We start from the raw sequence: 27,908 nt of genomic DNA, 5'->3' as shown, positions 1-27,908 counted from the left end.
GCATGGCTGGGGTTGTGCAATGGGAAAAAGAGGTGTGAGACTATGTCGCGAGCTGAATGTGTACGAGTATGTACTGGTTAAAGTTGGAGAATGCACTGGATACGTATGTCAGAGTACATATTGTATGTTGAACTTCTTTCACACCATACGTAGTGGGGGAAAGACAACATATTGGCTGATTATGTAAAAGTACGCACTGGCCGAGTGTACAGAAAGTACAGGCGGGCTGCGTACGTAGGAGGACAAATAACTCTTGTTTTACCATCATACAATTTCCTCCTTTTAAACGTAATTGTGTAGCCGCACAGCAATGCTGCACATATTGTCCGTGCTGTCACGGCTGCAGTATTAGCTTGGTGCCAGCAGTGAGAGCCGGGCCCTGTGCGGTGCAGTCAGTCCCGTCCCCCTCACCCACCTCGCCTCCTCTTCACGCCGGAGCCGTGCCTCCTCCAGTTCCGCCCTCATGACCTCCTCCCTGTCCTGCTGCTCCAGCTCATGGAGCCGCTGCGACTCGCTCTCCTGCCGCCGCCGTTCGACCTCCAGCCGCCGTTGCTCCGCTTGCGCCGCCCGCCGAGCCTCGCGCTCCGACAAGGCCGGCGATCGCCCGTCCGACCCCGGCTGCCGCTCGCGCACGCACGCGGTTCGAGTCGCTCAGCTGCTCGATTTGGACAGCGTAGGCTTAGCCTCTGTGTATGTAATGTACCGAACTTCTTTCACACGTCGCCTACCGTGCTAATCAGAGGTGCAGCGGAAGCACAACAAACTGAACACAAAAAGCAGTTTCAAAGAAAGGCGTTTTCAATCTAGATGATTTTAAAGTGCATATGTTCCAGTGGCTTCCTAAAATCGAAAAGAAGAGCATTCCAGAGAGCCGCATCGCGTGCTTTCAGATGCGCTGACCGTTGCTCTGACCGTTGTTGTTCAATGGCGAGCCAAAAGCGGTTGCTTCGAGGAGTTCCCTTTAAAGGTTTACGTTCTTTGGCGAGACCAGCAAGGTGGATCGTACAGGACGGCGCTTTACCAAGTTCCATTCAGAACGATATCAAACGATATTGTGCACTGCCAGTGACGGTACTCAAGTGTTCAGCTGTGTGTGGCTTCTCCAACAGACGACCCTGTTGGAGGAGCCATATCAAACGATAATATTAAAAATATATATTTGTGGCTAATACTATGATCGCAATTTTTTTTTTTTGGCCACGTAGTTGTGTTTTGCCCAAAATTCAAGTGAAAATAATTGTAGCATAACAGAAGTGGTTTCACCCGATATTGAAAAAAATATGGATGAAGAATAACAATGATATATAAAAAAAGAAGAATGCAAACTGCTACGGTACTAGCCGTGTCTAAAAGGGCTCGTTTGCTAAATTGGTCAAACCAGCTCAAATTAAATATTGAGTCTGATAATGGCATCAAATGAGAATCATGCAAAGCAATGGCAACACGAGTGGATGGCAACACGAGTGGAAGGCAACAGAGGCAGAATGTGTGCCTGAGAGAAAATATGGACTGAAGGGAGTGCAGAGGGCGCCACTAGAATGGAGAGAAACGACACGGAAAAAACATCAGTAACAGATGGAACGTGGCGAAATAAAAGTAAAAACAAAGTCAATATCACGTGACAGTTGTATTGTGCAGTCATTGCTGAGTCCATGAACTCCCTATACTTCAGAAACCAATTTAATCACAGGTGGCAGCCAGGATACGAACCCAGGATGTGAGTAGTGCCGATGCAGCATGCTGACCCTTCCTTGGTCCATCAGGCCACCTCCAAACAACCATCTTCAAGAGAGTAACTACGTCATGGAACTAATTTATACTCTTTGGTTCTTTCGGTAAAGTCACGTAGGTATAAAATTAAATAAATCACGACGTTTCGGGTGCAACACAAGCGTCCATCATCAGGTGGGAAAGCATGGTTTGCTGCTGAGGCAGACTGTTTTAAAAGGTTTGAAATAGGTGTAGCTCATGGGTTATAAAGAGTGGCCGGAGCTAGTGATGTTAATGTGTGAAATTAGCATGTAACTGTAAGATAGGAACTAATTTACTTATGTACTCGGATTGATCTGGCACAGTACTACAACGCATATCTGCCTCTGGGGACTGAGATATAGGCAGATATGTGAAAAGGTCAGATATCTTATTGGTTCTTTCGGTAAAGTCACGTAGAAGGGAAGTAATAAAATAATAAAAATAAAACATAATAAAATAATTCTCACGACGTTTCGGCCACAACGCAAGCAGCCGTCCTCAGGTGAAGACCAGGTTTAGTCAGACGCTGTTTCCCCGACAGACCTGGTCTTCACCTGAGGATGGCTGCTTGCGTTGTGGCCGAAACGTCGTGAGAATTATTTTATTATGTTTAACTTTTTTATTTTATTACTTCCCTTCTACGTGACTTTACCGAAAGAACCAAGAAGATGAATCCCTGCAGTCACGAAAGCTTTAAATCGAAATTTAAGGTCAGATATGTGAACATATATATATATAAAATTATATACAGTTACACCATGCACAATACGGCACCGGGCGTCAGTTAATCGACCGGGTGGATATGTAACGGCTAAATGTGCGACGTTTTGCCGTACAGCACAGCACTGTTCAGCAGGGTTCCTCACCTCCTTGCCAGGTTCAACAAATTGGTCCTCTGACGTTTGGCTGCCCAGTTTGCGGGCCTGCGCTTGGCTCCCCCTTCTTCCTTGGCGATGCCGCTCAGTCGCGTCGTCTTGGAAAGCAGAGTCGTCGTCTCCCCCCGAGTCCTGATCGTCCGTTTCCCTGCTGCCGTCCTTTGCCGGCGGCCCGGCGGAACGCAGCGATGACTTCTTCCTCCTCTGCTCGCCACCGGATTCTTTTTTTGACGAAGGTGGTGCTTTTTCCCCATCGGCTCCTTTTTGCGTCGCTTCGCTCTTCCTCGTTTTCCTGGGTTTGCCTAAAAGGGGGGGAACGTGAACGCGCATTTCTTTAAACGTGTCGAAAATATTTCGCCCGTGCGGCGATCGTTTGAGATGGGACGTCTCGGTTTGTCAAGTGTCGATTAATTGCTTGAACATCGATTCTCACACTCGCAATACATGCACTGAATAGCGATCGTAAAGAAACAACTGTTATTTTTATCATTTCGACGATCTCGTAGGATCTCATCAGATCTCGGAGGCTAAGTAGGATGTTGAGCCTGGGTGGTGCTTGGGTTGGGCGTCCACCATGCATGAAACAGGTTTTGTAGGCTGACGCTGCAGTGTAGGGCAGTGCAGCAAATCCGTCGTTCTATACCATGCTCCAATGTCTATGCTTCTCCTTCATCCCACACTGAAAAGTGCTGCAAAGTATGCCTCGTATAACCCCTACCATCTGCATGGTGTGGAAAGACTATTACTCAGCAGTGTATTGATAAAATGGCTGTACATATGCATCATGTAAACACTCATTAATTGGCCGATAACATCTCAATATATAGAGGACTACAGATCTTGCAGGGAGGGGGGGGGGATTTAGTGCTCGATCACCACCTGGCTGCCTATGCCATTTGCCTGTGGTTCCACGTGCCTCTGAAATGATCGCCTCTATTATAATTATAATCTTAAGAATCGTATCAACGGGTTGATCCAACATTACATAACTGGATGCAGCTGAAGCTAAGAGTTACGTAGAAGAAAAACAGGACGGGGGATGTGTAACGTTTCTTGTGCGACTCGGCGCTGGAAGTCATTTATAATGTCTCACCTACAACAAAAGCACTCCGTTCATTTTCGTTCACTTTGACTTTTGTACTGCCCTCGGACTTTTTAGTTTTCGTTTCTTTTGCGATTCTCGTTTCCTTGTGCAATCAAAACAAAGCAGACCGTTAGAATAAAACACACGCGCTAATAACAAACAAATAACAACTTGCTTGCAATGCTTCCATTATACTATAGAAAATTAAATACGGAGCTTTTATTAGCAGACGGTTAGGAATAAAACACACGCGCTAATAACAAACAAATAACAACTTGCATGCAATGCTTCCATTATACTATAGAAAATTAAATACGGAGCTTTTATTAGCAGACGGTTAGGATAAAACACACGCGCTAATAACAAACAAATAACAACTTGCATGCAATGCTTCCATTATACTATAGAAAATTAAATACGGAGCTTTTATTAGCAGACGGTTAGAATAAAACACACGCGCTAATAACAAACAAATAACAACTTGCATGCAATGCTTCCATTATACTATAGAAAATTAAATATGGAGCTTTTATTAGCAGACGGTTAGGATAAAACACACGCGCTAATAACAACAAATAACAACTTGCATGCAATGCTCCCATTATAGAAAATTAAATACGGAGCTTTTATTTTATTTTTCCCTATTTTTATCATTTGCAACTCTACAGCGAGCAGTGCATCACCCAGAAGATGACGTCACAGACCTACCTCTGATGCCACTTCAGTAGCCCTCTTTATCGACGCAAGGGACACCTTTTAATGCTCTGAAAAAATTGGTCATCACTTGTCAAACTTGTTTTTTTTAAGGGTGGAGGCTTAAGCGTAGCCAAAAATGCCCAAATTTCGTGCGATTGGTTTGTGCAGTCATTGGTAATTGGTTTAATCACACGTGGCCGAAACCCAAAATCAAGAACAAGGATATCTTCGGTGTGCTGGTCCTGAGCCACTCGGCCACCTCAGGAATAATGAAAACTGAGCTTGGTACGTAGACGTCACCCACTTATATACCATGACTGTGAAGCCCTTTGCACGAAGCGGTTTAATGCCAGTGCCAATACCGTAATTGGTCTAATGGACCTCCCCCCCACCGACCCTGTGTGTGCCCTCTTGACTATTATGCCTCCATCTATCCTAGATAATAAAATCCCCTGTTCGATGTGGGTCTGCCACAGTTTTATCCCGATTTAAATATCTTGCTTCTGTGTGTGCGCACAGTAGACCAAGATGGTGTCTGCGTCCAAAGAAAACACGCGAGTTTTGGCAATTGCACAACCCAATCAAATTGGCACCAGATCCCTGGTGTTACAAGTTGGCAGCAGAGCCCTCAACCCGCCATGTATAACAGAGCTGGGACAATTAACCCACAGAGTTGTGCAATCAACGAAATATGATAATCGACCACTTTTGGTGCAGCCGATTACTGGGGCCCCGTTTAAAATGGCGGTCACCCCCAACAACCCATGCTCAGTGTGACGCAGTTGATGATGCCAAAGACATCATACACCCCCACCCATCACCTCCCGTCCAGCGGCACACGTGGGAAAAGAGCGAGGTTTTTCTCCCCATCTATTTTCTGTCCAACTAATCGAGGAATCGAATCATAATTAATTAAATAGATAGCCCATATATTATTGCTTACACCAGGATAGGCCTGGCTGGAACTAGCAGCACGTGTCTCTAAACCCAATTTTAATCCATTTGCGCGATCGGCGTCATGTCATGGGATGAAGTATCTTTTTGGAAATATTTCAGAGCGCTGCAGCCCTGCGTGTTCGAGAACAGCTCACAGAAGCAGTTTTTTTTTACAGGGCTGCCACTGAGATACGATCCAGTGAACTATTTTAAAGACATATCTCCCGTATAGCCTTTACAGACTGTAGGGGCAATTGCACCTATGAAAGCCAGCACCACTCCCGGCCGCCTTTGTCTACCTCGTGGCGATGTTTAAACACCGTGCCAGGTACTCATTTGAGGCTGAGTCGACCTAAAAGGGAGGCCCAGGACCGGTTCAGATAATCGTTGCTGGTGATCACCGTGAGCTGGAACCGAACCCGTGTCGCCGGGTTCGTAGCACAGCGCGCGAACCGCTGCACGATAACGTTCCCCACAAGAACTATTTTAACCACACACTAGGAGGCGCACTTGCTGTGACATGTTTGTCACATTGAATACAGTACTTTAATAATTGTCACATGCTGGTATATATCTAAATGAAATGAAAAACCAATGTATCGCGATGGGTTTTTTTGCGTAGTCATTGGTGAACCAACTGAGGCCATCAGCTCACACTTGAGAGCCCAATTTAATCATGAGTGGCTGCACCAGATTATGCCCAGTATCCTGGTGGTGCCAGCTCAGTGCCCCGACCTCCTTAACACCCTGCCACCTCATAAGACGCCTCGGGTGATACCTATGGATTATTAAATTGGTTCAGCATTACATTACTCATGGATCTCGATATCCCATGACAGTGCTTGTTTAAAATCATGGACCGCTATGCCATATTCAAACCCAGAGGATCTCAGCATTGTTAGCTCAGTGCTCTTGACGACCCCTTTTGCCACCTCCCACGTGCCTCGGTTGTGTTACTCACAGCTCTCGAGGGTGCCTCTGCGTTATCACCCACGCTGTCTTCCCACGCGTCGTCCGGGTCGTTGCTGGATGGCCGCCTCGCCACGGTGTGGCTCATCTCCCCCGTCGAACCCTCCCGCACGGACGCGCGCTCCCGCGTCTCGACAGAGCGCTTTGCCGACCGCCTGTCCTTGTCGTCCCTTGCCTCGGGGCGTTTACCTTTCTTCGACACAACGGCCTTGTTCTTTCCAGTTTCTTGTGCTGATCTGCCACGAGATTAATAGTGTTTTTAAAGCCCATTCCACAGATTTCACTGAACAAATAAAACGTTGCTTAGTGATGATCGTACCGCCTCGAATGTCAGAGCGGTTGCTGAAATGCATAACGCAACCTATTTTTGTGTGCACGAACTGTCAACGCAAATGCACACCTTAATCGCCGCTGTTCAGAGAAGTATAAGTGCGTACAGGATTGGCAGTCTGGGGAAGTATGTATCAGACATTGGGTAAGTGATTAATTTGTTTTGTACACCGTGTTTTATTTTTCTATTTAAAGCTTTCGTGACTGCATGGATTCATATTATTGGTTCTTTCGGTAAAGTCACGTAGAAGGGAAATAATACAATTATAAAAATAAAACATAATAAAATAAAATTCTAACGACGTTTCGGCCACAATGCAAGCAGCCGTCCTCAGGTGAAGAACAGGGCTGTCCGAAAGACAGCATCCTAATGAACACTGCTAAGCTTGGCAGCGTATTTTTAAGCTGGGTCGGAGGAGGAGAGCGCATTGACAAAGGAGTTTATATATCAATGATATGTAAACTCCGTTATCAATGATATGTAAACTCCTTTGTCAAGGCTCTCTCCTCCTCCGACCCAGCTTAAAAATACGCTGCCAAGCTTAGCAGTGTTCATTAGGACACTGTCCTTCCAACAGCCCTGTTCTTCACCTGAGGACGGCTGCTTGCGTTGTGGCCGAAACGTCGTGAGAATTTTATCTTATGTTTTATTTTTATTATTTTATTATTTCCCCACACCGTATTTTGCTCGTAGCTTGTACTAGTGTTGAAAAAGGCACTTGCTGTGTGCACTTAATTACCCCCTGTAGTTCATCCCACCACGACTGTAAGGATGAAATGAGTACATTTCAAGGTGGGTTATGTCTGCGTAACATGGCCTGGTTTCATGTTTACGTATCCACATTTATTTCAGATCAGGAAGACACTGGTGCAGCTTGGCAGCATATTGTGTGAGTGTGTTCGCTTTAAGCCACATGGTTTTAGAATTCACATTTTCAATATGTGCTAAATATACATTTAGATTGACAAATTCAACAAATGCTCTTGCCTCTCATGGTTCTGGCTGGTCTCAGACACGTGATTATTCATATGCTGTTCCTTTGAGTCTTTAAATGCATTTGAGAGCACACTTGAGCTGTCTTCATCAGAACGGAATGATTCTGGATCATCCATACCTACAGGCAAACGGAAAAGAAAGATGTACCAATTCAAATCAGAATACAATATTATTTCACAAGATGCATTGTGGCATCCCAGGACCTTTCGAGATGTCGACTGTGTGTTGAAGCCTTTCATCCAGAAATAGATGGGCAATGGCCCATGATGATGGTGGCAATACAAACAGACCTTTGTCTAGTAGTCTATTACAAATATACACAAACAAAACCTCCGTTGCATTTCATTATCCTTACATTCTCCTTCTCCCGCACCTCCGATTTGCGCGGTTGGCTAGGTACAGTGCGAATGAAGTTCAACACACACATTTATCCTGCATGAATTCGAAGAGGGAACAGCTCGGGATGGCTGCCGCTCAAAAAATGACGCACCCTGGGAGGGTAGGATGATGGAGACGGACGTTTTGCTCCTGCTTGGAGGTCCCATCTGCGTTGGCGTCTGCTGCGACCTGACGATCCGCCGTCCGGTGCGGCCGTCCTCTACAATAATGGTCTCGTTGGGACTCGGCGATGAGTTGAGCTCGCGGCTCCACGTGTCGAACTCCACCTTGACCATCGATTCTGACGCCGGAGGCAAAGCTGCAACATTTCATTAAATTACGGCAATAATAATACAAAACCACGATATTTTACTCACGATGCATCGTTTCAGCCAGGGCTTTGTTTCTCTGACGTCGAACAAGGGTTGTCATAGGGCTGCGGGAGCTACGTGGCGGGTGGCACAGGGCAAAGCTGAACAATTCCATCGCTGTGCTGTGCTTCCAGACTCCTGCGTTTTTAAAAAATCCTTTATATTAAGTTCACTTGCTTGCTTGCTTAGGACCATGCAAATCTTTCGGTCGTTTTTTAACCCACTTCCCGTGATCCAATCGAGCTGACATTTTCCACACAGACTCGTTGTGCGTGACAATTAATGTTCGTCAAAATTTTTTTTCAAAATTTTTACACGTTTTAGGACAAAAATATTATGTTTAATTACCAATTGCTTAATGCTGCCATGCAATCATCTGACCCATAGGTGGCAGCCATCTCAAGCCAGAGGACGAGAGGACTCTAGCCGCCACGCACATAAAGGATTTATAGTGAAAAACGTTGTTTTTACGGGTTATACTTGTTCCTCCTCGCCTTTACCAAACCCACACCGGCCAGCACGGTGGAGTGTGGTCGAGTAACCCCCATGACCCGCAGAGTGTGGGAAGGCCTTCATCCAACAGTCTATAAACAAAAAGGGCTGTACACGTGTACATGATCTACGTATGTTACCTGTGGATTATATGCTAATCTTTCAGTTAGGCAAGCGGAGAGAACAAAATGACAAAAGAAACGAGATGGCAAAATGTGGCGTAAAAAAGTATCGATTTTTTTATCAATCTGCCGCTCTGAATCATGATCATTCATAGAATCATAGTTCCTAAGGGACTGCATTATTACACGCCGATGTGAGCACTTGTTTTTTGATAAGAAGCAAGTGGTAATGACATTGTTGACAAGCTGTGGAAGGGAACATTTACACTGCTGTGATGACGGCCCATTGCCCAAAGCATCACATATTATATATTGTTTGATATTAATGGCAACGTAAATTACTAATGTGTTGAAGTTGTTGTCCTTCCTGAACTACAGTCAAAGTTTACTTCTACAGCAAACACAACTGTAACCAACTGTACCGAGTGTCATTTGAATCGTCCAAATTCATGAATTATCCAACAATTGTATTACGCTAGCTTACAATTGTATAAGCATAAACGTAAACCTTCATATTCTGCACTTCTTCTTTCGTACGGGTTAATAACAGCAGATTAAAGATGTAATTTTAGATTTGTTATGCACTCAATTGTCTGTTCAGACGCAGAGTTAATCTTGCCCATTCCTTTAAAGGAGTGAACACATTCTGCACTGTATCTCACACATGGTTCAACCTGTGGAATTATATTTTAAATTCATCAAGGGCTTAGGCTTAATTCTGCCCAGATTAGCTACATTTACCTAGCGCAGGAGCCGTGATTGTGGTTTTTAATGCCCAGCTGCACATCAACAATACGTGTAATTGTATTGCTGTGTCTGCAAACACTCGCTAGCTCCTTTACAACCAGAGTTGGCCTCATCACAACGCATTGTATATGGGCTTGTGACTTGTCGTTTAGTTCTCACGCCACAACTAGGTTTCATCCACTCGTGATTAAACCAGTGTTCTCAAGTGTAGCGAATTTATGGTCTCAGGCCGGTCACCAATGAGAGAATGGTCCACAGACATGGATATCACAGATCGATTGCTTCCATCCCCTTTTCACACGTGGTAGAGGGTAGTCATTTCCCTATGAGAGCAATGGTCGTCGCCTGACTGCTTGATGGTGTCAATCCGGCCACTGCATAAAAAAAAAAAAACCTCCACGACATTTAGTACTGCAAACTGATTTGACTGAAAGAAACAACTCTGATAATGGTAATGATATGCACTGTCCTTGAAGTTGATTGGTCCACACCCGAGACAGCTTTCCTTAGAGCCTAGTCTCCATTGGTGTTGGACCAGATGACGCCAAAAGGCGTTTAGTACTGCAAACTGATTTGACTGAAAGAAACAACTCTGATAATGGTAATGATATGCACTGTCTTTGAAGTTGATTGGTCCACACCCGAGACAGTTTTCCTTAGAGCCAAGTCTCCATTGGTGTTGGACCAGATGACGCCAAAAGGCGTCATCTGGTCCAACACCAAAAGGCGTCATCTGGTCCAACACCAAAACGCGTCATCTGGTCCAACACCAAAACGCGTCATCTGGTCCAACACCAATGGAGACTAGGCTCTAAGGAAAGCTGTCTCGGGTGTGGACCAATCAACTTCAAGGACAGTGCATATCATTACCATTATCAAAGTTGTTTCTTTTTGTTTGCATTTTGATTGCTTGTGTTGTAGTTATTGCAAACATGATGCCTTGTATAAAGGTGTCAGTTTTGTGCCAGTTTAAAGGGTAAAAACCTACTACTATATTTTGCCACTGGTAAAGGAGGTCTCATAGCGATTTGACTGAATTCCAGTTCTACGAATTGAAATATTGCTTTTACTGTCAGGGTATGCGGGGAAATTATTCCCCCCTGCTGTGTAGGGTAGAGGTCATTTGAAAGGAATCTCAGTGGTAGCTCTTTGATAATTGCTTCTGCGGGCCATTCTCTAACAACGGAAGAGATGAACTGCTTTGCAAGTAATTCTAACGGATCCTTTGTCTCATGACTGCAGATACAAAAATATGAAGAGAAAACAAAAATAACAGCTCACCCATGCCCGTGCCAGGTTCCGTCAGTTCAGACATTGTCACGGGACTTGTAACAAACAATCCACTGTCTGCAGCTCCCTGGTAACGTGCAGAAACAAAATAAATGACATCAGACTACATCATTGCCCTCGCTTTGCTGTAGATACTAGAGGCATGCGATGCTTCATTTGACTAAAAAAATTAATTATCACGCTCAAGATACATGTATCGAATCGTGCGAGTGTCGATTATTTACAACTTATGAAAATGACACGTAGAGATACATTGAGCGAACGAGATTGTGAAACTGAGAGAGAGAGAGAGCAAAAGGGAAACAATGCAAACGGTAAAGTAAAAACATTGATAAAGTTGCGGCTCCGAATGTTGAAAATTCATCTAATTTTGGAGTTCAATACCATGAGCTATAGAGACTTGGTAAGGAAGCATTAATTAAGCAGAGAATGAATCACCGCGATTGATGATGATGGTTATGCACACGCATGTTTTTGTACCTGGGAAACAGCAGAAAAAGCAGTGGTCCCCTTCTCAGTTTTTGTGTCTTTATCAGTGTCAATGTCACCTGAAAGAATGCAACAGTGGTTAGTAAAAGACATGTGTGAGAATATCACTAAATTCGTGGCAGTGAGTTTGTGCATTGGATTACGTGGGCTCTGTTTGTTGGAAACGGGAAGGTCTTGGTAATCCTCGTCTTCCATCACCCCAGACTCGACTGACCTCACATCTTTTTAAACACACACACACAGACAGAGATTCTTGTTTAGCCATATAGACTGTTGGGGCAAGTGCTTTTATCAGAACACCTGTTAAGACTGTCATTGCGCAAGAGAGCATCTTAGTTTTTGCAGTGCTGATGTTTACACAACGAGTCAACCTAGCAGAGGTCCAGAACAGGTTCATATATCACTCACCACTGTTGTTAAACAATGTCAGGAATTGAAGCAAGGTCACCACCGAGTTCATAGCACAGTAACCGCGATGCCATTATTCCGTACAAACATACAAATATTTGCTTTACATTTCCCCACTCGTGTCACTGCAGTCTTAAAAGACATTTTACTGCACAGGACAAATGGCAGCATTTGTTTTAACAAGGCGAGCCTAAACAAAAGACAGACGGAGCGATCTCACCTCACTTCCCACTGCAAACATTAACTCGTTTTCTCCCGAGAGGATTGCTGCTGTCTTGTAAAACGAGCATTTTTTTTATTTTACCAGGTAAGGCCCACTGAGCTATTTTTCAGAAGCGACCTGGCCGAAACATCGTGAGAATTATTTATCATGTTTTATTTTTATTATTTATTATTTCCATTCTACGTGACTTTACCGAAAGAACCAAGAAGATGAATCCCTGCAGTCACGAAAGCTTTAAATCGAAATTTGGCCACAAATAGTCGCTCAACGAAGTCGGCTTATCGGAGTGGACATTTATAGCGGCGATCAAGATCTGCGCGTGGTGCTAAAGGTGCGGCCGGCGTACCTTCGTCTCCTCCTCTCCGCTGCGAGGTCCCCAGGAGCGCGTTCCACTGCCGCTCGTGTGCCGCAGCGTTGTGCTCCACGCTCACGTTGAACACGAGCACATCTCCAGCGCCGTCTTGCCCTTTCGCGTCGATGTAATAGGCGGCTCTCACCAAAGATAGTTTGATGATTTCCCCGTCGGGACCCAGGACAGCACTGCCCATGAAGTCTCCTCCCGTGTGTGTGGCTATAAGATGCACGCGGGGTAAAGGATGCACAAAGTATGTTTTAGCGTAAGATTGATCTGTAAGGGTACAGTTAAAAATTAACCCGTAGAAACAAAGTTTTTCACTATAAATCCTTTATATGCGTGGCATCGGTTTTATTTTATTATTCATTTCTGTTTTTCTTGAGTAAGAGTTTCGTTTTTATCACATTGGTATTTTAAATTAAATATGAATTTTTTTTTTCCTAAATAGTGGAAAATTTTGAAAAACATTTTTCACGAAAATAAATTGTCACGCACAACGAGTCAGTGTGCAAAATGTCAGCTCGATTGGATCACGGGAAGTGGGTTAAAAAACGACCGAAAGATTTGCACGGTTGTAAGCGCGCAAGCAAGCAAGTGAACTTAATATAAAGGATTTAATAATGATGATGCCCACCGGACATCTGTGGAGCTACTGGACATCTTTCAAAAATAACGTCATTGCTCATCAGATTTCTCCAGGATAAACAAAGATTCTGATAAGCATAACGCTTCATAATCAACGTTTTTGGGTTTAGATCGCGTTATTTATAAATGTGTCGTAACCCTCCACCACCCGACACGGCCAATCAGTAAAAAAGTGTCACGTTGACAAAAGACAAATAGTTCACTGCTTTAGCCCACCGGTGTGTTGAAACGTGAAACCACAACATTTACAATTTTTATAATAACGCGATCTAAACCCAAAAACGTTGATTATGAATAATATTGGTCGCGAAAGCCTCCGTGTTAAGCATAACGCTGGTGAAAAAAAGGTGATTCGTTTATAGGTAACCAACTAAAATAAGGGATACATTAGGCAAAAAACGACATTTTATTCTTAAAGCCTCTGCACGTCTCTCACATAGCTCAACACATATATTACATCTCTTCACACTCTAACTTGTCAGATATGGAGCGATCACTTTCACCATAATCAATCACCTGTTGAGAAGAGGGTGATAAGACATCAGCAGGCATGAAAGAAGTTCAACATACATACTGTACTTTCAGTAAAGGTGTAGGTTTTCAGTTAATACCATAGTCTCCGGATTATAGGACGCATTTTTTCCAACTATATTAAAGAAAAAGGTGGGGGTGCATCCTATAATCTGGCAGGCATATGTGTGTCCGTGTGTGAGAGCAGATTTGCATGACTGTACTAATACCGGGCACAAGTTGGCCATGTGTCTTACTTTCCGGAGGGAGCTATAATCCGTAGAAGATGGTTACAAGTGCTCGTCACGAAAACAAATTCAGCGTTCACGTATTTTCGCCTTGTTAGTATTAATACAACAACAAAAAACACCGCAGAATCACCGACCTCTCAGCTCTTCGGGTAAATTCCCTTTCACTACGGTCGTCCCTTCGCCACCTGCGGCCTTCGCGTTGCCGCCCGAGGCCTTGGGGACGCCTTTAGTGACTCCGCCGTTGAGCTTGTTGCTCGAACTGTTGCCCGATCCCTCGGTGCCGCCCTCAAACGTGATGCTGCAGGCTCCGGCCTTCACGCCGCTGCCCTCGGCCGCGTCGCCGGGCTTCATGCCGCCACCCCCGGTCCTCGCGCCTGCTGCCCCAGAAGCGGCGGCGGCACCGCCAGGCTTAGCACCGCCCCGTTCGGCCTTGGCGCCGCTAACCTCGCCGGCACCCACGTTAACCCCGGTGGCCACTGGGGGAAACTCGAGGTCGACGTCTACAGTTTGTGCTACCTCTGAGGAACAGGAAGAAAAAAATATGATGAGAATAATATCTCGCAATAGCAAAAAAGAGGGGAGAATACGTGTAAATGCATCGTTTCGAGTAGTAAATTACTACGCAACTGACAAAATCTGGGACTTTAAATATGCCGGGAAGACTTTTAGATTTTCAGGGACAGCGATCTCAAAAAGGGGATATTCCTAGGAAAACCAGGATGGGTAGAAACCCTACCTATGTCCTCTGGGTTGATGACGATGTCTCTGCCGGCCTTGTCGCCCTTGATGCCCATGTCTTGTGCACCCTTGCCTCCCTTGTTGCTTCTCGCACTGTCATGGCTGCCGGGCCCCTTTTTCCCAAGAAGCTGCCACTCATCTGAAGGATGAGGGTAATGAATAATCGCAAACAAATATATTTATACACCGGTATCCCCACATACACATCTTTAGATGAATTCAAAACAATTGTTATTTAAATCATACGAAATCTCATATCGAGCCACGATTTTCAGATTTTTCATGTTAATCCAAGAATCTAGAACAGATTCCATATGAAATTTTATTAACATTTAACACGTGAAAAAATATTTGAAACACTGTGGCATTCCCCACACATTGACAGTTTACTGTCCCTATAGTCACATCAAATACAAGGGTGCTTCATGTAATGCTTACATTGAGAGCTTTCACCTGCAGCCATCTGGCCAACAACTGAAGGTCCCTCCACATCCGTCGCTCGCCTGACCGGTTGTCCTGAGCTGCTGGCAACGACCGCATCACCCCAGTGAACACCTGGTGCTCCATCTCTCTCTTTAGCTGCACAGACAGGCTCATCTCCAGGCGGCAACGAAACTTGAGCTTTGGTCGCTCCACGATCCGGGGAACGATCCCGCTGTGGCTTGACGAAAGTGACGGCACCTTGGTCGGCTCGTGCCATTCTATTCACTCCAGCGTCTCTGGCAACTTGGCCGTGTCGGGCGCCGCCTGTTGCTGGCTTTGCCCGGGCCGCCTCGAACGGTGTGACGCCCCCCCGCGTGGCCCCCTGTTTGATTAAGCCCCACGTTCTACCAACGCGGTCCTGAACGGGGCCGATGCCTTGCCCCGTCGTGGGTGACCTGCCCCGGGAGATGGACGGCAGCAGTGGTTGAGGAGGTCCCTTCCTCTGCTCTGCCTCCCCCTCCGTGTTATCCCCGGCCTGTTGCTTCTGGGGAGTGGCAGGAGGCTCCATCGTAATGAGCGGCAGCTTCACGCCATCGGACGTTGGCTGCCGGTGCACGAAAACACACAAAGGCGCGTAGGTGGTTTTGCTCACGGGCAAATGTGCATGCTCCGCCACCACGTCCATAAGGGTGATCTCACACCGTTAATTTTAGAACGTATGTGTTGCTGGTCTTCGAGGTTAGACCACGTGTCAAACATTTGTTCTCTCAAACAAGTGTGATCCATTTCCAGGAGTTGAATTGAAGAAGATAACCGGAGCGATTTGTGGTGGCGAAAGCTTGAGAGAAGTAAGGCTCACCACGTGGCCTAACCCCCAGAAGAAGATCACATTTTGCTCATACTATTATGCTGCTTTACGCCAGTGCCTTACGAGCAATGTCAAAGTCATTGTTGTTGGTCATCGGATAGGGGTGAGTCGGTAGTTCAGGTAGAGTTATTACTCATTAACTAGAAGACAGGGCCTCCAAGCCAGATGTGCAGGTACAGCAGTTTGTGGTTTGGCCCTCACTTGTGCCAGCGAGTCATCAAGTGCAGTTAAGTCAGTTTAAATCAGCAAGTGTGAACGAGTATAATGTGGTGTTGGTACAGATGTGGATTAGCAACGCGTTGCATATATACCTGCCGAAAGGCTTGCACACTTTCGTTTTAAAACAAATTGCCCTCATAGAAAACAAATGTGATCATAGCATGCTGGCTACCAGGTGAAGGGCCCCAGCATATGTTACAAGTGATCTGGTTTACAGTACCAGCATAGCCTAGTCATATTCTTAGGTTTTTTCGGTAAAGTCACGTAGGTAAAAAATTACAATTAAAATTAATAAAAGTAAAATTAAAATTAAAATCACGACGTTTCGGAGGCAACACAAGCTTCCGTCTTCAGGTGAAACCGTCACAGCACGATAGCTGTATCAAGAGCTGTACCTAAGAATATGAATCCTTGCAGTCACGAAAGCTTCAAATCTAGAATAGCCTAGTCAGTTACATAAAAGACAATTGAATGACGTGATAAGTATGCAGATTGAGATCACTCACTGGCTTTCTTGCCGGTTCCTTCGAGATCGTCTCTGTGACAGCAGGAAAGCGCGACATCCCCCTGTCCTCTTCTCCATATCCCGAGTCTCGTTTGTCCACAGCCAGAGCCTTCGCCGAAACTTGTCAAAAGACAAGTTTTTCGGAAAATGCGTTAAACTTCACAGCCATGTAAAGTCGCATTGAATGAGAAAACAGCGAGGGAAGAAAACAACAACGTTGAGATGCGTGAGAGAACTAAACTGACGAAACATGTAAGGTGTTGATCAGCACTAGATGCTGGGCTTGGGAAACCTGTCCAACAGTACGTGTGAAACCTATCTCATTAGCGTTGATATGTGAGCGGGCGCTATTGGGGGATACTGTAATATTGTCGACGTCTGTGAAATAAACTTTGATATCCATGTGCTTATCCACAGATAATGGCAGATAATAGGATGGATGTATTGGCACTTCTAAATCCCTCTTTTTATCTGGCAAAAAATGCAAATGGGATTAATTGATCACTTTTGAGAGACTGCTTTTGAATGACTTATCCATGGATAAATGTAAGGAGTAAGGAGCCATCTGCAGATAACAGGATGTGTCACAGATCAACAGAGCCTGTGGTTACTTGAGATGCAGGAAATATGACCACAGACAAATCGAGGTGCATTGTATTTCAGAATGTGATCATTGGTGATTTATGATGCTAATGATGATGTTACTACTGCTGGTGCTGATGATGATGAAAATGATGATTACTATCACCCCATTAGGTGTTTTCAGGTTGTACCGCATTCAGGAATGGAATATTCAGTTTTTAAAGAAGCTTCCAGCATGTAGGACACAGTGCCAAACAACACGTGGTACAACCCACATACTCACCGGGTTGTACGACCCGAAAACCTATGGGAATGATATTCGGCACAACCACGAAAAACCTACGCAGTGATCATTACCATGTCAGGATGATGTATCTTTGCCGTATAGTGCACTAAGTCGGCATGTAAGTCGTTAAAGATAAAAACTTACTGCTGACATTTCCTGCGGTTTCCAGCGAGCGAGCCACCATAAAATGATGCGAAGGATCTGTTTTCCTCCGGGCTGCGGAGATGAGAGGTGTCAATGAGAGTCCGGTGAAGTGGTGGGGGTCTCTCCCGCACTGCGGGCTGCAGTCAAAGGCAAGGAAAATAAGGAAACAAAAGCCATCTTTTTAAAACACGGTTGCACGGCCATGACAAAGTCAACATTTAACCTACCCCGCATTGTGTAAGAACTTAAGGACATTGAGAAGAATAAATGCAGCTTATCTCGTCTTTAAAAAAAGAATATATATTTTTAACCCAATATATAATGTGTATATGATCAAATAACATCATATAAATGTTATTCCATAGCTGCATGAAAGGCTCCACATTGCAGTGTCAGTCATGGGGGTTGATTAACCATACTTCCAACATCAGCATGCTTTGTCGGTGCGGGTTAGTGAAGGTGGGTGTTATGAATAGTTCAGATATCGCTCATCATCGACGCAAAAGAGCGTTGCCGGGAATCTCAAGGTACGTCACCGTGTTCCTAGCGTAGTTGGCCTAAACACAGTTTTATAATAAAGCAGTATGTACCAAAACACAATGAAAAAATGTGAACTTAAACTTCTCCACTTACTGATATATGAGCACCAATAGGAGGTAGCCTGCTGGATTTTAGGGCATCAATCCTGCTTATGGTTTCCTGTAGACAGATATACAGATGCCCTTTAGGGAAAAAAAACAGGTAAAAAGACCACTGAGGCTAAAAGTATCTCTTTCAAGGGAAACCCGGGTCACAAATCAAAATCGTTAGTTCATTTGGGCATTCGTGCCATTCTTCGAGCACACGGCTATCAAGAAGGTGTGTTCGCACAGACATTTGTAGTCTGCGGTAGTCTCACAGTGGGTAGCAATGTTTCTATGTGGATTCACCCAATTAGGTAAAATAATACAATGCCGATTTAAAGCTTTCGTGACTACAGGGATTCATCTTCTTGGTTCTTTCGGTAAAGTCACGTAAAAGGGAAATAATAAAATAATAAAAATAACACATAATAAAACAATTCTCACGACGTTTCGGCCACAACGCAAGCAGCCGTCCTCAGGTGAAGAACAGGTCTGTCGGAAAGACTTCAGACGCTGTCTTTCCGACAGACCTGTTCTTCACCTGAGGACGGCTGCTTGCGTTGTGGCCGAAACGTCGTGAAAATTATTGTATTATGTGTTATTTTTATTATTTTATTATTTCCCTTCTACGTGACTTTACCGAAAGAACCAAGAAGATAATAGAATGCCGTTCGCATTCACAAATAAAGGCAAATAGTAATCAAGCACGATTGGAATATCAACGATTTAACATGTAGGCTTTAGTACAGACATTGGACAGGAAATGCAAGATTAATGGGCTCGCATAATGTGCGTTGATTCATGAATCCCCCCCCCAATTTCGTGCAAGAAGAGTGCACAAGTGTTGCCATCACATCTACGCCTCTATTTAAGGAACGAAACAGGTGGACTTCTCCACAAATCTGTCTGTCGCCTGATGAAGCTGGTTGTAATTACTGGCGAAACGTCGTACTCAGATTGTAAATGTTGTGGCTTGGCTCTCCAACACACCGGTGTGCTGTACTGGTAACGAATTGGCCACGTTCTGTTTACGTGACAAACCTAATTGGCTGTGTCGGGTGGTGGCGGGTTTAACGACACATTTATATATTTACGCGATCTAACCCAAAAAAAACCTGTATTATGAACCTGTAAGCAATGTAAAAAAAATCATTTAAAAAACCTTAAAATAAGTGTGAACTGTAAGAGTTTACATCTTTACATCCAATTTAAAATATTATTTTTAACCGATTGCTCCACCACTGAATTCTCCATCCATCTATCAGACTATTCCGACTCATCCATACTGTAACCAACCACAGAACAGCAGGTGATGACACTTCTCTTTCTGTTTCTTCCCCTCTCGCACTGCTCCTCTTTGGAATTGCATCGATTCTCTCTTTTCCCAACATCATGTAACCTTGCTCAATTCAAGGTGTATTTACTCTTAACTATCACTTAGGTCTTCAAAAGTGTGTTTGTTGATGATAAAACTAAAAAACACTCAAGAAATAAAAAAAACCTTTTTCCATCTAACCAAATTAAGGTGCTTTACATCTGCTGGTGCCACTTGAGAAATCCATCATATTTCAGATTCAAAGTGCAAATGTGCCACAGCCTCTGTGACCGTACCTTCACGATGCTATCCTGAGATGAAGGCTCAAGCCGATGTCCGTTCGCGGACTGATCAAAGCATTTGCCGATAACGCCGCACTGGCCGCTGTCAGGGAAACTTGAGGCACCGGCGCCGTCCGGCAGTGTCATCTGCTTGCCGGAACCCTGCTGCTTCTCCTCCGTTTCATCGCCTGCAAGGCACCGCGTGCCGTCGTGATTAAGGAACACATTTCAAGGATAGGGGGCCATCAGTCGCTGGGTTGCCATTAAAGAAGTAGGAGAAATAAGATCAGAGTGAAGAGCTGGCACCACTGAGATCGTGGGTTCAAATCCAGGCAACCGCCACCTGTGAGTATAATGGGTTTCTCAAGCACAGCGAGTTTATGGTCTCAGCCCGATCGCCTCAGGGAACGAGAGCGGAAAGTGTGATTTTCAACCACGTGGCGGCGAGTCTCTCTCTCTGCCCCCCCTGCTCTGAAGAAGGCCCATTGCCCAAAACGTCAGCCCGCCGTATATTTATCCGATGTAAGGCAGTGTTCATAGTGCACGTGGTTATTCACTCTAAACACCGAGTTCTCACACACACCTCGTTGTCGTTGTTTAATTTTTCCCTTCCGGTTTTCTCATTCAACACGACTTACATGGCCGCGAGGAGTTCGAAATTGGGGGGGTGGCCGGGGGGGAAATAACCACAAATGATGACTTCCAACTTCTTCTTAGCCCGGCGCCTGAATCCCTCTGGCCCGCGGGCACTCGTGCAGTTGCGCCACCCGCACGCTCAATAGCTAACGCTAATTTGTTTACACCGCGACTTCACGATAACTCTCCGATGCGTTTCCGGGCCGTTTCCACGTGTCGTCGGGTCCCAGACCTTCGTCGGGAACCGTCGATGCAACGTCGGACATTCTGCCAAGCAACTCGCGGTAAGCCCAGCAGCATATCGGAGAGCTGCATACAGCACAACGGTGGAAAAAAATCCACGTAGTACAGTAGTACTACTACATCACGATGCTCTCTGGTAACCAGGTGATTTTTTTGTGTTTTGTTTTGGTCACCGTCGGCATACCGCTCGCATAGCTGGCAACGGTCCTGCATAACAGGGTATGTCCGGGTGCCTGCAGCATGCTGCTTGTGAGCTGATACGGCTGCGGCGCTGCAGTAAGGTCATAGTGAGCTCTTCTAAAGGCGCGTGGGCTCCACCTGCCCTCCCGGTACAGCGTGGAGTATGAAATCCGACCTGTTCATAGCCAAAATATGCACAGAGGGGGAAGGGAAAAACACATATTATGGCTGTAGTGGTGATTAAAGCTGCAAGGATTCCATCAACTGTCACCAGTCAGGGTTGTGGTTCTATTTCAGAGTTATGTTTGCAACACTTGAGGCCTCTAGTGGCTGGAAGGTCACGTGAACTCATTAAATACAGGTATACAGTTGACTAATTTTCCTTTGGCTCTCTAAATGAAACAGCCACAATTTTGACTATTTTGAGGTGGTGGTCTAAAACAAGGCTGTGCGCATTGTACAAAGCAGTATGGTTACATCAGGTTATATGGAAGGCATAATGGTTATTACAATATCCACTGGTATTCTGAGTCTTCACCAAAAACAAATATCCTCCATATAGCCCTCACAGACTGCTGGGGCAAGTGCTGTTACCAAGCACCTATGAAGGCTGGTGCGGCACACGAGGGGGTGGGGTAGCCAGCACCATACCCGACCGCCTTTGTGGCGATGTTTACACACCGCACCAGGTACTCATTTGAGACTGAGTCGAACTCGGGGAGGCCCAGGACCGGTTAGGATATTCGTCACTTGGTGTTGGCCGTGAGCGGGACTCGAACTCAGGTCGCCGGGTTCGTGGCACTAACCGCTGCGCCGTCATACCCCACGCTGAATTCTCACCACACACTCCACCGCAGAAAGGTCCGAGGGTTCGCACCCGAATTGTGGAGCTTGAGCAGCAATGCTTCATCCCAGGAGTGAAACCAGTTGCAGAGGTAGCGGCGTGCGGAGTAGCCCGGCCGAATCCTGCTCGCCGTCTCCGACGGAAGGGACTGAATGCTCGGGCAATGCTGGCCTCCCACAATCTGCACACCACAGAAACCTCCTTTTTTCCACCGCATAACCAAACCGTGCCGGGGCCGTGCCGAGTCAGCCCGGGGCGGCTCACAATGTTTTTTTCCAACTGCAGAACCCGAGCCATGCTGCTGACGTCACACGAAATGAACGAGTCGATGACGCGGGGAAGAGCGTGTTATCACTGTACCAATGGACATTACAGGCAATCCACGAGTTAAGGCGCATGCACGATGATCGTGATTAACTCGGTCACGGACCCTGTTTGGCCCCCGAGTCAGAATCAGATGCTTTATGAGGCTCACGTTTCACGGTTTTGTTCGAGCTCAGCTTGGCAATTAGCCAGTGGAAACCTACCCACACATACCGTGAGAGCCCCACGCTGGCATGGCTGTGATGTGCCAGTGAAAACTGGATAAGAGAGAGAGAGTCCTGTTGCTCTCAGCTGCCCTGGTGAGAGACGTTTTCCGCTCAAAGTATAGCCGCAGTAGACCATGGGGACAACACTGAAGTGCCGATATCCTGCACACTCGGGTGTGTATTTCTCTTTGTGGGGAATCAAATATTTCCCTGAGCCACCCATCAGAAGGGCTAGTTGAGTCTGAAGGAAGTGCGCGAGGAGCCAAAGTCTACACATGCGTCATCATCAGGCTCATAATTCACGTGTGGTATGACACCGAGCTCTCAAGATAATACCGCCTGCGGGAGCAAGTTTGGTACAGAGCTATAATAAGATGCACTTAAAGCCCCATGTGTATGCACTTGTAATTATGTCTAAATTAGCCTTGCAAAGTGGCACTCCTTTCAAAGGGACCCTAGAGTGTTTTCCCATGTCTTTTTCGCAAGCACAACCCATATTTCATTTTCTTCAGCGAGGTGTGTGGCGTTATTGCGATATTTTAATGGACAATTATTGCGATACTGTGAACCATCACTACATTGCTTCCCATTTTGATCGTGATCCGTTTTGAAAAAAGCGGCATAATATTAGATAATGCATAACAGATCAATGAATTATATCCAGAGAAATGTGCAAGGGGCTGTTCAAATAGTGATGAAGCGGCCGAGTAAGCATTGGTTATCACATTTTTTGTCTTCGGTCAACAAGAATATTGGTTCAATGATATGCCTGCTGGAGGTCTTTTAAACATGCTGTCTTAAGTGCTGCAATTCTGTGGTATAAACCTTTCGTATTAATGATGTTTTGGCACACTACATGATTCTGCGTAACCAATAGCGGCGAGAAACAATTGATTCATGTCATAACAAATGTTTTAAATTGGGTAAGAATCTATTAATTTATTTTGGTACGTGCTGCATGAGGTCGATAAAATGGAACATTAATGAGCTGCGCTTTGAACCCGGCAACCTGAGTTTGATTCCTGCCCATGGCTAACAAGTGGCTTCAGGTATAACGTGAACCCATCCCGCACAGCGTTTCAGTTAAATAACTTAACAGCCTATTCTCAATCCACTGCTGGTGAAATGCATCACGTGCCATGTTGGTCATGGGAGCTGTTTGACCAGACTGACCAATGCAGGTTGGTGAAGCGGGAAGGGGGGGGCTATGTGACGAGGTTTCAAGTAATGATTCGGATATCACTAGCCTCTGATTTTAGCTGTGGCCAGAAATTGAACTCAGGTCGCCGGGTTCAGAGCAGTGTGCTCACCACTGTGCCACTACGTCATCAAGTTTCTATTTGCTATGTTCATGCTACAGCGCTTGTCCAAAGGCCAGACTGGAAAGAGGACAACTAAACCAACAATGTTTCAAACTGTTTGGCCTTGCTACTGTGCAACCTCCCAATCAATGTTTACTCAACATAGTAGCCAATGGTTTCTAGCCCAGAATGTTTGGCCTGGTCGACTGAGGATAGTGCCACAGTACTTAATTCTAGATTTGAAGCTTTCGTGACTGCAAGGATTCATATTCTTAGGTTTTTTTCGGTAAAGTCACGTAGGTAAAAAAATGTAAATTAATAAAAGTAAAATAAAAATAAAATAAAAATCACGACGTTTCGGAGGCAACACAAGCTTCCGTCTTCAGGTGGGACCGTCACAGCACGATAGCTATATCAAGTGAGAGCTATTTTACTTTAATTAATTTTAATTTTTTTACCTACGTGACTTTACCGAAAAAACCTAAGAATATGCCGCAGTACTGTTTGCCACACTCGGTATGAAACTACCTCAGGAGTGTCACGAGAGTTTTCGTGGCAGATAAAGCCTCAAAAGCTGTTGCTGACAAGTGCTTCGCTCACATGGGAGCAGCAGGTAGAAATTGAGTTTGATTGGAAAAAAAATTGGCAAAGCTACCAATTTTTTTTTTATTAAATGTAATGGAATCCCAGACTACCCGTATTGTTATCCGTTATATTTACTGAATCAATGACATTGAACATAAAAAAATATATGTATAGGTAGCTCGGCGGTCAGGGTGTTGAGCCAGCATAGCAGAACAACTTGTAAAAAGGTGTCAGTTTTGTTGCCAGATAAAAGGGTAAAAAAACAATTATCAGAACGACTAGGGTTGAAATGTGGGTCCAAACAAACTGTGATTATGCCACATTACCAAGTGTAGAGAGTGGATGGTCTCAACTCAGTGACTGGACCAACTAAAAAAAGATCATCATATTAATTTAGATTTTCCATTCAAATTAGCTAATGCGCAGCTTTGAATTGTTTTAGCATCTCGGTGTGACTGGCATGCAACTAATCTGCATCTGCAGCAGCGGGGCAGGGAGGGTGGAAAAGTTGCACCCCTTCCGAGTGTGGACAATAAAGGTTACTTGAAGAGTGCTGGAGGTATTTCTGTGACATCTGCTTCTGCTGACCAATGCACACGGGGGGCAATTGCAGTCCTTTGCAGGGATCCGAATGAACACTTTGTCTTGTGGCATTACATTTTGCGGACAGCACAATTATATCTTCTTGGTTCTTTCGGTAAAGTCACGTAGAATGGAAATAATAAAATAATAAAAATAAAACATAATAAAATAATTCTCACGACGTTTCGGCCACAACGCAAGCAGCCGTCCTCAGGTGGAGAACAGGTCTGTCGAGAAGACAGAGTCTGAATGACACACCCCAGACTCTGAATGACACACCCCAGACTAAATAAAACATAAAATAATTATTTTATTATGTTTTATTTTAATTATTTTCTTACTAAAACATAACAAAATAATTATTTTATGTTTTATTTTTATTATTTTATTATTTCCATTCTACGTGACTTTACCGAAAGAACCAAGAAGATGAATCCCTGCAGTCACGAAAGCTTTAAAGCACAATTATCATAAAAGTGACGATGACGACCGAACGACGAGCGTGGCATTATCTCACCTGTCTGCATCCATATATCAAGATCGCATCGGTCAAGTCGCTGAGGGTTTTCAGTTGTGCGGTGACGGCATCTGCATTCCTGTCCGGGTGTGCCGGCCTTCTCCGCGCCGCCCTCGCTCTTTGCTGAAGGTGAGCTTTCTGGTTGAGCTGCGTTTGCTGGTACAGCAGGGCCTGCTGATTCAGATGCTCCTGCTGGTGGGGTTGGACCTGCTGGAGGAAGCTCTCCGGCTGCGGGAGACTGGGCTGGTGGCCACGCCGCTGGTGACGGCGAACCTCCTCCTGGTAGAGATGCGCCGGGTAGGCGAGCTCTTCGGAGTAGAGGAGGAGGGGCCCCTTCCGAGTGGTGTAGGTTTTGGCCAGGCCACCGGTGGGCCAGTAAGGGCAGCGGCACGAGGGATGCCGGCCTCCAGTCACCCGCCAGTTCAAATAGTCCTCGGGGATTGCAGAGAAAGCAAAGAATGACACGTAAATTTTGCCCAAAAAAATTTAACCATGGGCAATCTGGTAATTCCTGGGCTGCAATTTGTACAGGTGTTGGATAGTACAAAGCAAACTTCAGGAATTCTAGATTTGAAGTTTTCGTGACTGCAAGGATTCATACTCTTTGTTTTTTCGGAAAAGTCACGTAGGTTAAAAAATAAATAAATGAAAAACATCATGATTTTATTCAGTTGTTTTTCAGTAATTAATTTTTTACCTACGTGACTTTACCGAAAAAACCAAAGAGTCTAAACCTCAGGAAGTGGAGGCCATCTCGGCCAGGATGAGAACACAAACTGCCCCTGCGGTGAAGAGCAGACGATACCTCATCTGCTCTATTGTTGTCTGATAGGGAAGCTTTGCTGCTGATAATGCTTGTGATGAAAATCCTGCTGTTGCTACTGATGATCTTGCCCCCAGCTGTTGCTGCTAATTTCATGATGATGCTGCTGTTGATGCTGCTGCTGATCATAAATGCATTCACCACACCTTACATGAATGCAGATGGCTTTGTCCATAATAAACGTTTTTGGGTTTAGATCGCGTTATTTAAAAATAATAATATTGGTCGCAAAAGCCTACGTGTTAAAGATGGCTTTGTGTTGTGGATGAACGTACGTACGTACGTGCGTGAGAGAGTTACCTGAGGCTCGAAGTACACCTCCACCTTCTCCTGGCCATTCCGAACGAGCAGGCCAATGCCTCGGCTTAGCAGGGACAGAGGCATTCCTCTGTCACTGTCCAGCATGACGCCTCAATGCAGGCTCCCTCCAGACCGAACCAACTCCACCTTGTCTCACGCTTGAATGCTTACGAGAGAGAGAGTGCCAACCCTAATTAGCCTCGGGTGCCATTTGTTTTGCTATCAAATTAATGAATCGCATGCTCGTGAATTAAAATGACAATGTGTTACACGATTAGGTTTTGTTTTAAATGTCAATATTCTGGAATCGTTCAAGGCACCGTTCTTTCAACGTGGAGAATTAAGAGACAACATCGCGCCCATGTGTCGTGTCACCGAGCAATTGACATTATCTGGATCACGAGAGGATCCGCAAAGTAAAGACGCGCCCTAAAGTTGTGGTAATGAAGTTACACAAATTCGGCTGCTCACACACCACATACACAACCTGCACGAGACGAGAGGGTGCGTCTTATGATCCGGATAAAGAGGGTGGATGCAGTTTGTTTGATAACAATTGTAACGAACACAACCGGTTACACCGACACAATAAATGGAGTTCATCGTATCAACTGAGTTAATGATAAATTACACCTTGATTTACATTATAACAAGCTTGTTTTAAATAAATAAACGTGTCGACCTTACGTACACTTGTTACACGGTACCTTTCCTCCAGTTGAACATAAATTGTGGTGTTACGGGATTACTTGTTGTTGACACTGGTCTCATATCCCAACGTAATTCTTTACCCCCCCGCCTCACGAAACACTCATCAACTAAAAAAAAGTATTCCCTTTTTGACACCGCACTAAAATAACACTTCTTTTAAAACGCTTCGATGGACACAGCTAAACCCCCATTTCCCTTCACAAATCGTAGCGGCGTTATCTGAAGGGGAAACAAAAAGAAACCGATAATTTAATAGCAATTAAAAAACACCGTGTTGAAGAGGAGGATGATGATGATGAGGAGGAGAAGAAGAACGCGAAGCGTGCGTTGTGTTGCCGACTGCAATGCATCTCCAAACTCCCACCACCACCACCATCAAAAGCCCTCTCTCGCGTTGCCAGGCTCGGGAGGACTCTGTAACTACAACGCCAATGCTCGGCCGGCCTTGTGCACAATTCACTTGTGCATCATTGGCTCGCCTTCTTTTCAAAGCAACCTTTTCGTATTTAAACCACCAACCCCCCACCCATCCACCCGTGGAAGAATAAGAATGAAAAAAAATGGCAAAGCCACAGTGGGTAAGAGCTGTAAAGAAGGAGGGTTTGGCCTGCGTGGGCTTTTCTTGAATGAGCCGGCACCCAACTCTCTCCCCTCCAACAGATAAATGATTAACACGATGTCTACTTAAATCGCAATGCAGCAAAGTTGTTTGTTCGTTGCACAATATTCCTCAAGGACCACCGCATCCCCAC

At 45.1% G+C, this 27,908-nt stretch overlaps 1 protein-coding gene across 1 annotated transcript in view; it reads right to left on the bottom strand.

Annotated features, from left to right (window-relative positions):
* KIAA2012 (KIAA2012 ortholog) overlaps nt 1-27,534 on the bottom strand; it is a 33,546-nt gene extending 6,012 nt beyond the window's left edge. The window contains exons 1-22 of the mRNA XM_061575381.1: nt 27,425-27,534; nt 26,446-26,611; nt 25,323-25,754; nt 21,841-21,988; nt 20,968-21,138; nt 19,920-20,092; nt 18,319-18,384; nt 17,693-17,822; nt 16,675-16,793; nt 15,097-15,685; nt 14,657-14,797; nt 14,055-14,438; nt 12,506-12,730; nt 11,672-11,749; nt 11,520-11,587; nt 11,031-11,106; nt 8,130-8,336; nt 7,631-7,757; nt 6,305-6,548; nt 3,721-3,814; nt 2,619-2,929; nt 416-618 (exon numbers count right to left, since the gene is read on the bottom strand). Of these exons, the coding sequence (XP_061431365.1) occupies nt 416-618; nt 2,619-2,929; nt 3,721-3,814; nt 6,305-6,548; nt 7,631-7,757; nt 8,130-8,336; nt 11,031-11,106; nt 11,520-11,587; nt 11,672-11,749; nt 12,506-12,730; nt 14,055-14,438; nt 14,657-14,797; nt 15,097-15,685; nt 16,675-16,793; nt 17,693-17,822; nt 18,319-18,384; nt 19,920-20,092; nt 20,968-21,138; nt 21,841-21,988; nt 25,323-25,754; nt 26,446-26,550 (4,091 nt within the window). The 5' untranslated portion in view covers nt 26,551-26,611; nt 27,425-27,534. The remainder of the gene's footprint in view (nt 1-415; nt 619-2,618; nt 2,930-3,720; nt 3,815-6,304; nt 6,549-7,630; nt 7,758-8,129; nt 8,337-11,030; nt 11,107-11,519; nt 11,588-11,671; nt 11,750-12,505; nt 12,731-14,054; nt 14,439-14,656; nt 14,798-15,096; nt 15,686-16,674; nt 16,794-17,692; nt 17,823-18,318; nt 18,385-19,919; nt 20,093-20,967; nt 21,139-21,840; nt 21,989-25,322; nt 25,755-26,445; nt 26,612-27,424) is intronic.
* Nucleotides 27,535-27,908: the final 374 nt, after the last annotated feature.

This window comes from Lethenteron reissneri, chromosome 7 (genome assembly GCF_015708825.2).
Source record: "Lethenteron reissneri isolate LAM-NWPU_2019-01 chromosome 7, ASM1570882v1, whole genome shotgun sequence".
Lineage (NCBI taxonomy): Eukaryota > Metazoa > Chordata > Hyperoartia > Petromyzontiformes > Petromyzontidae > Lethenteron > Lethenteron reissneri.
The sequence above is the reverse complement of the archived record's forward strand: the minus strand, read 5'-3'. Positions and strand labels throughout refer to the sequence as shown.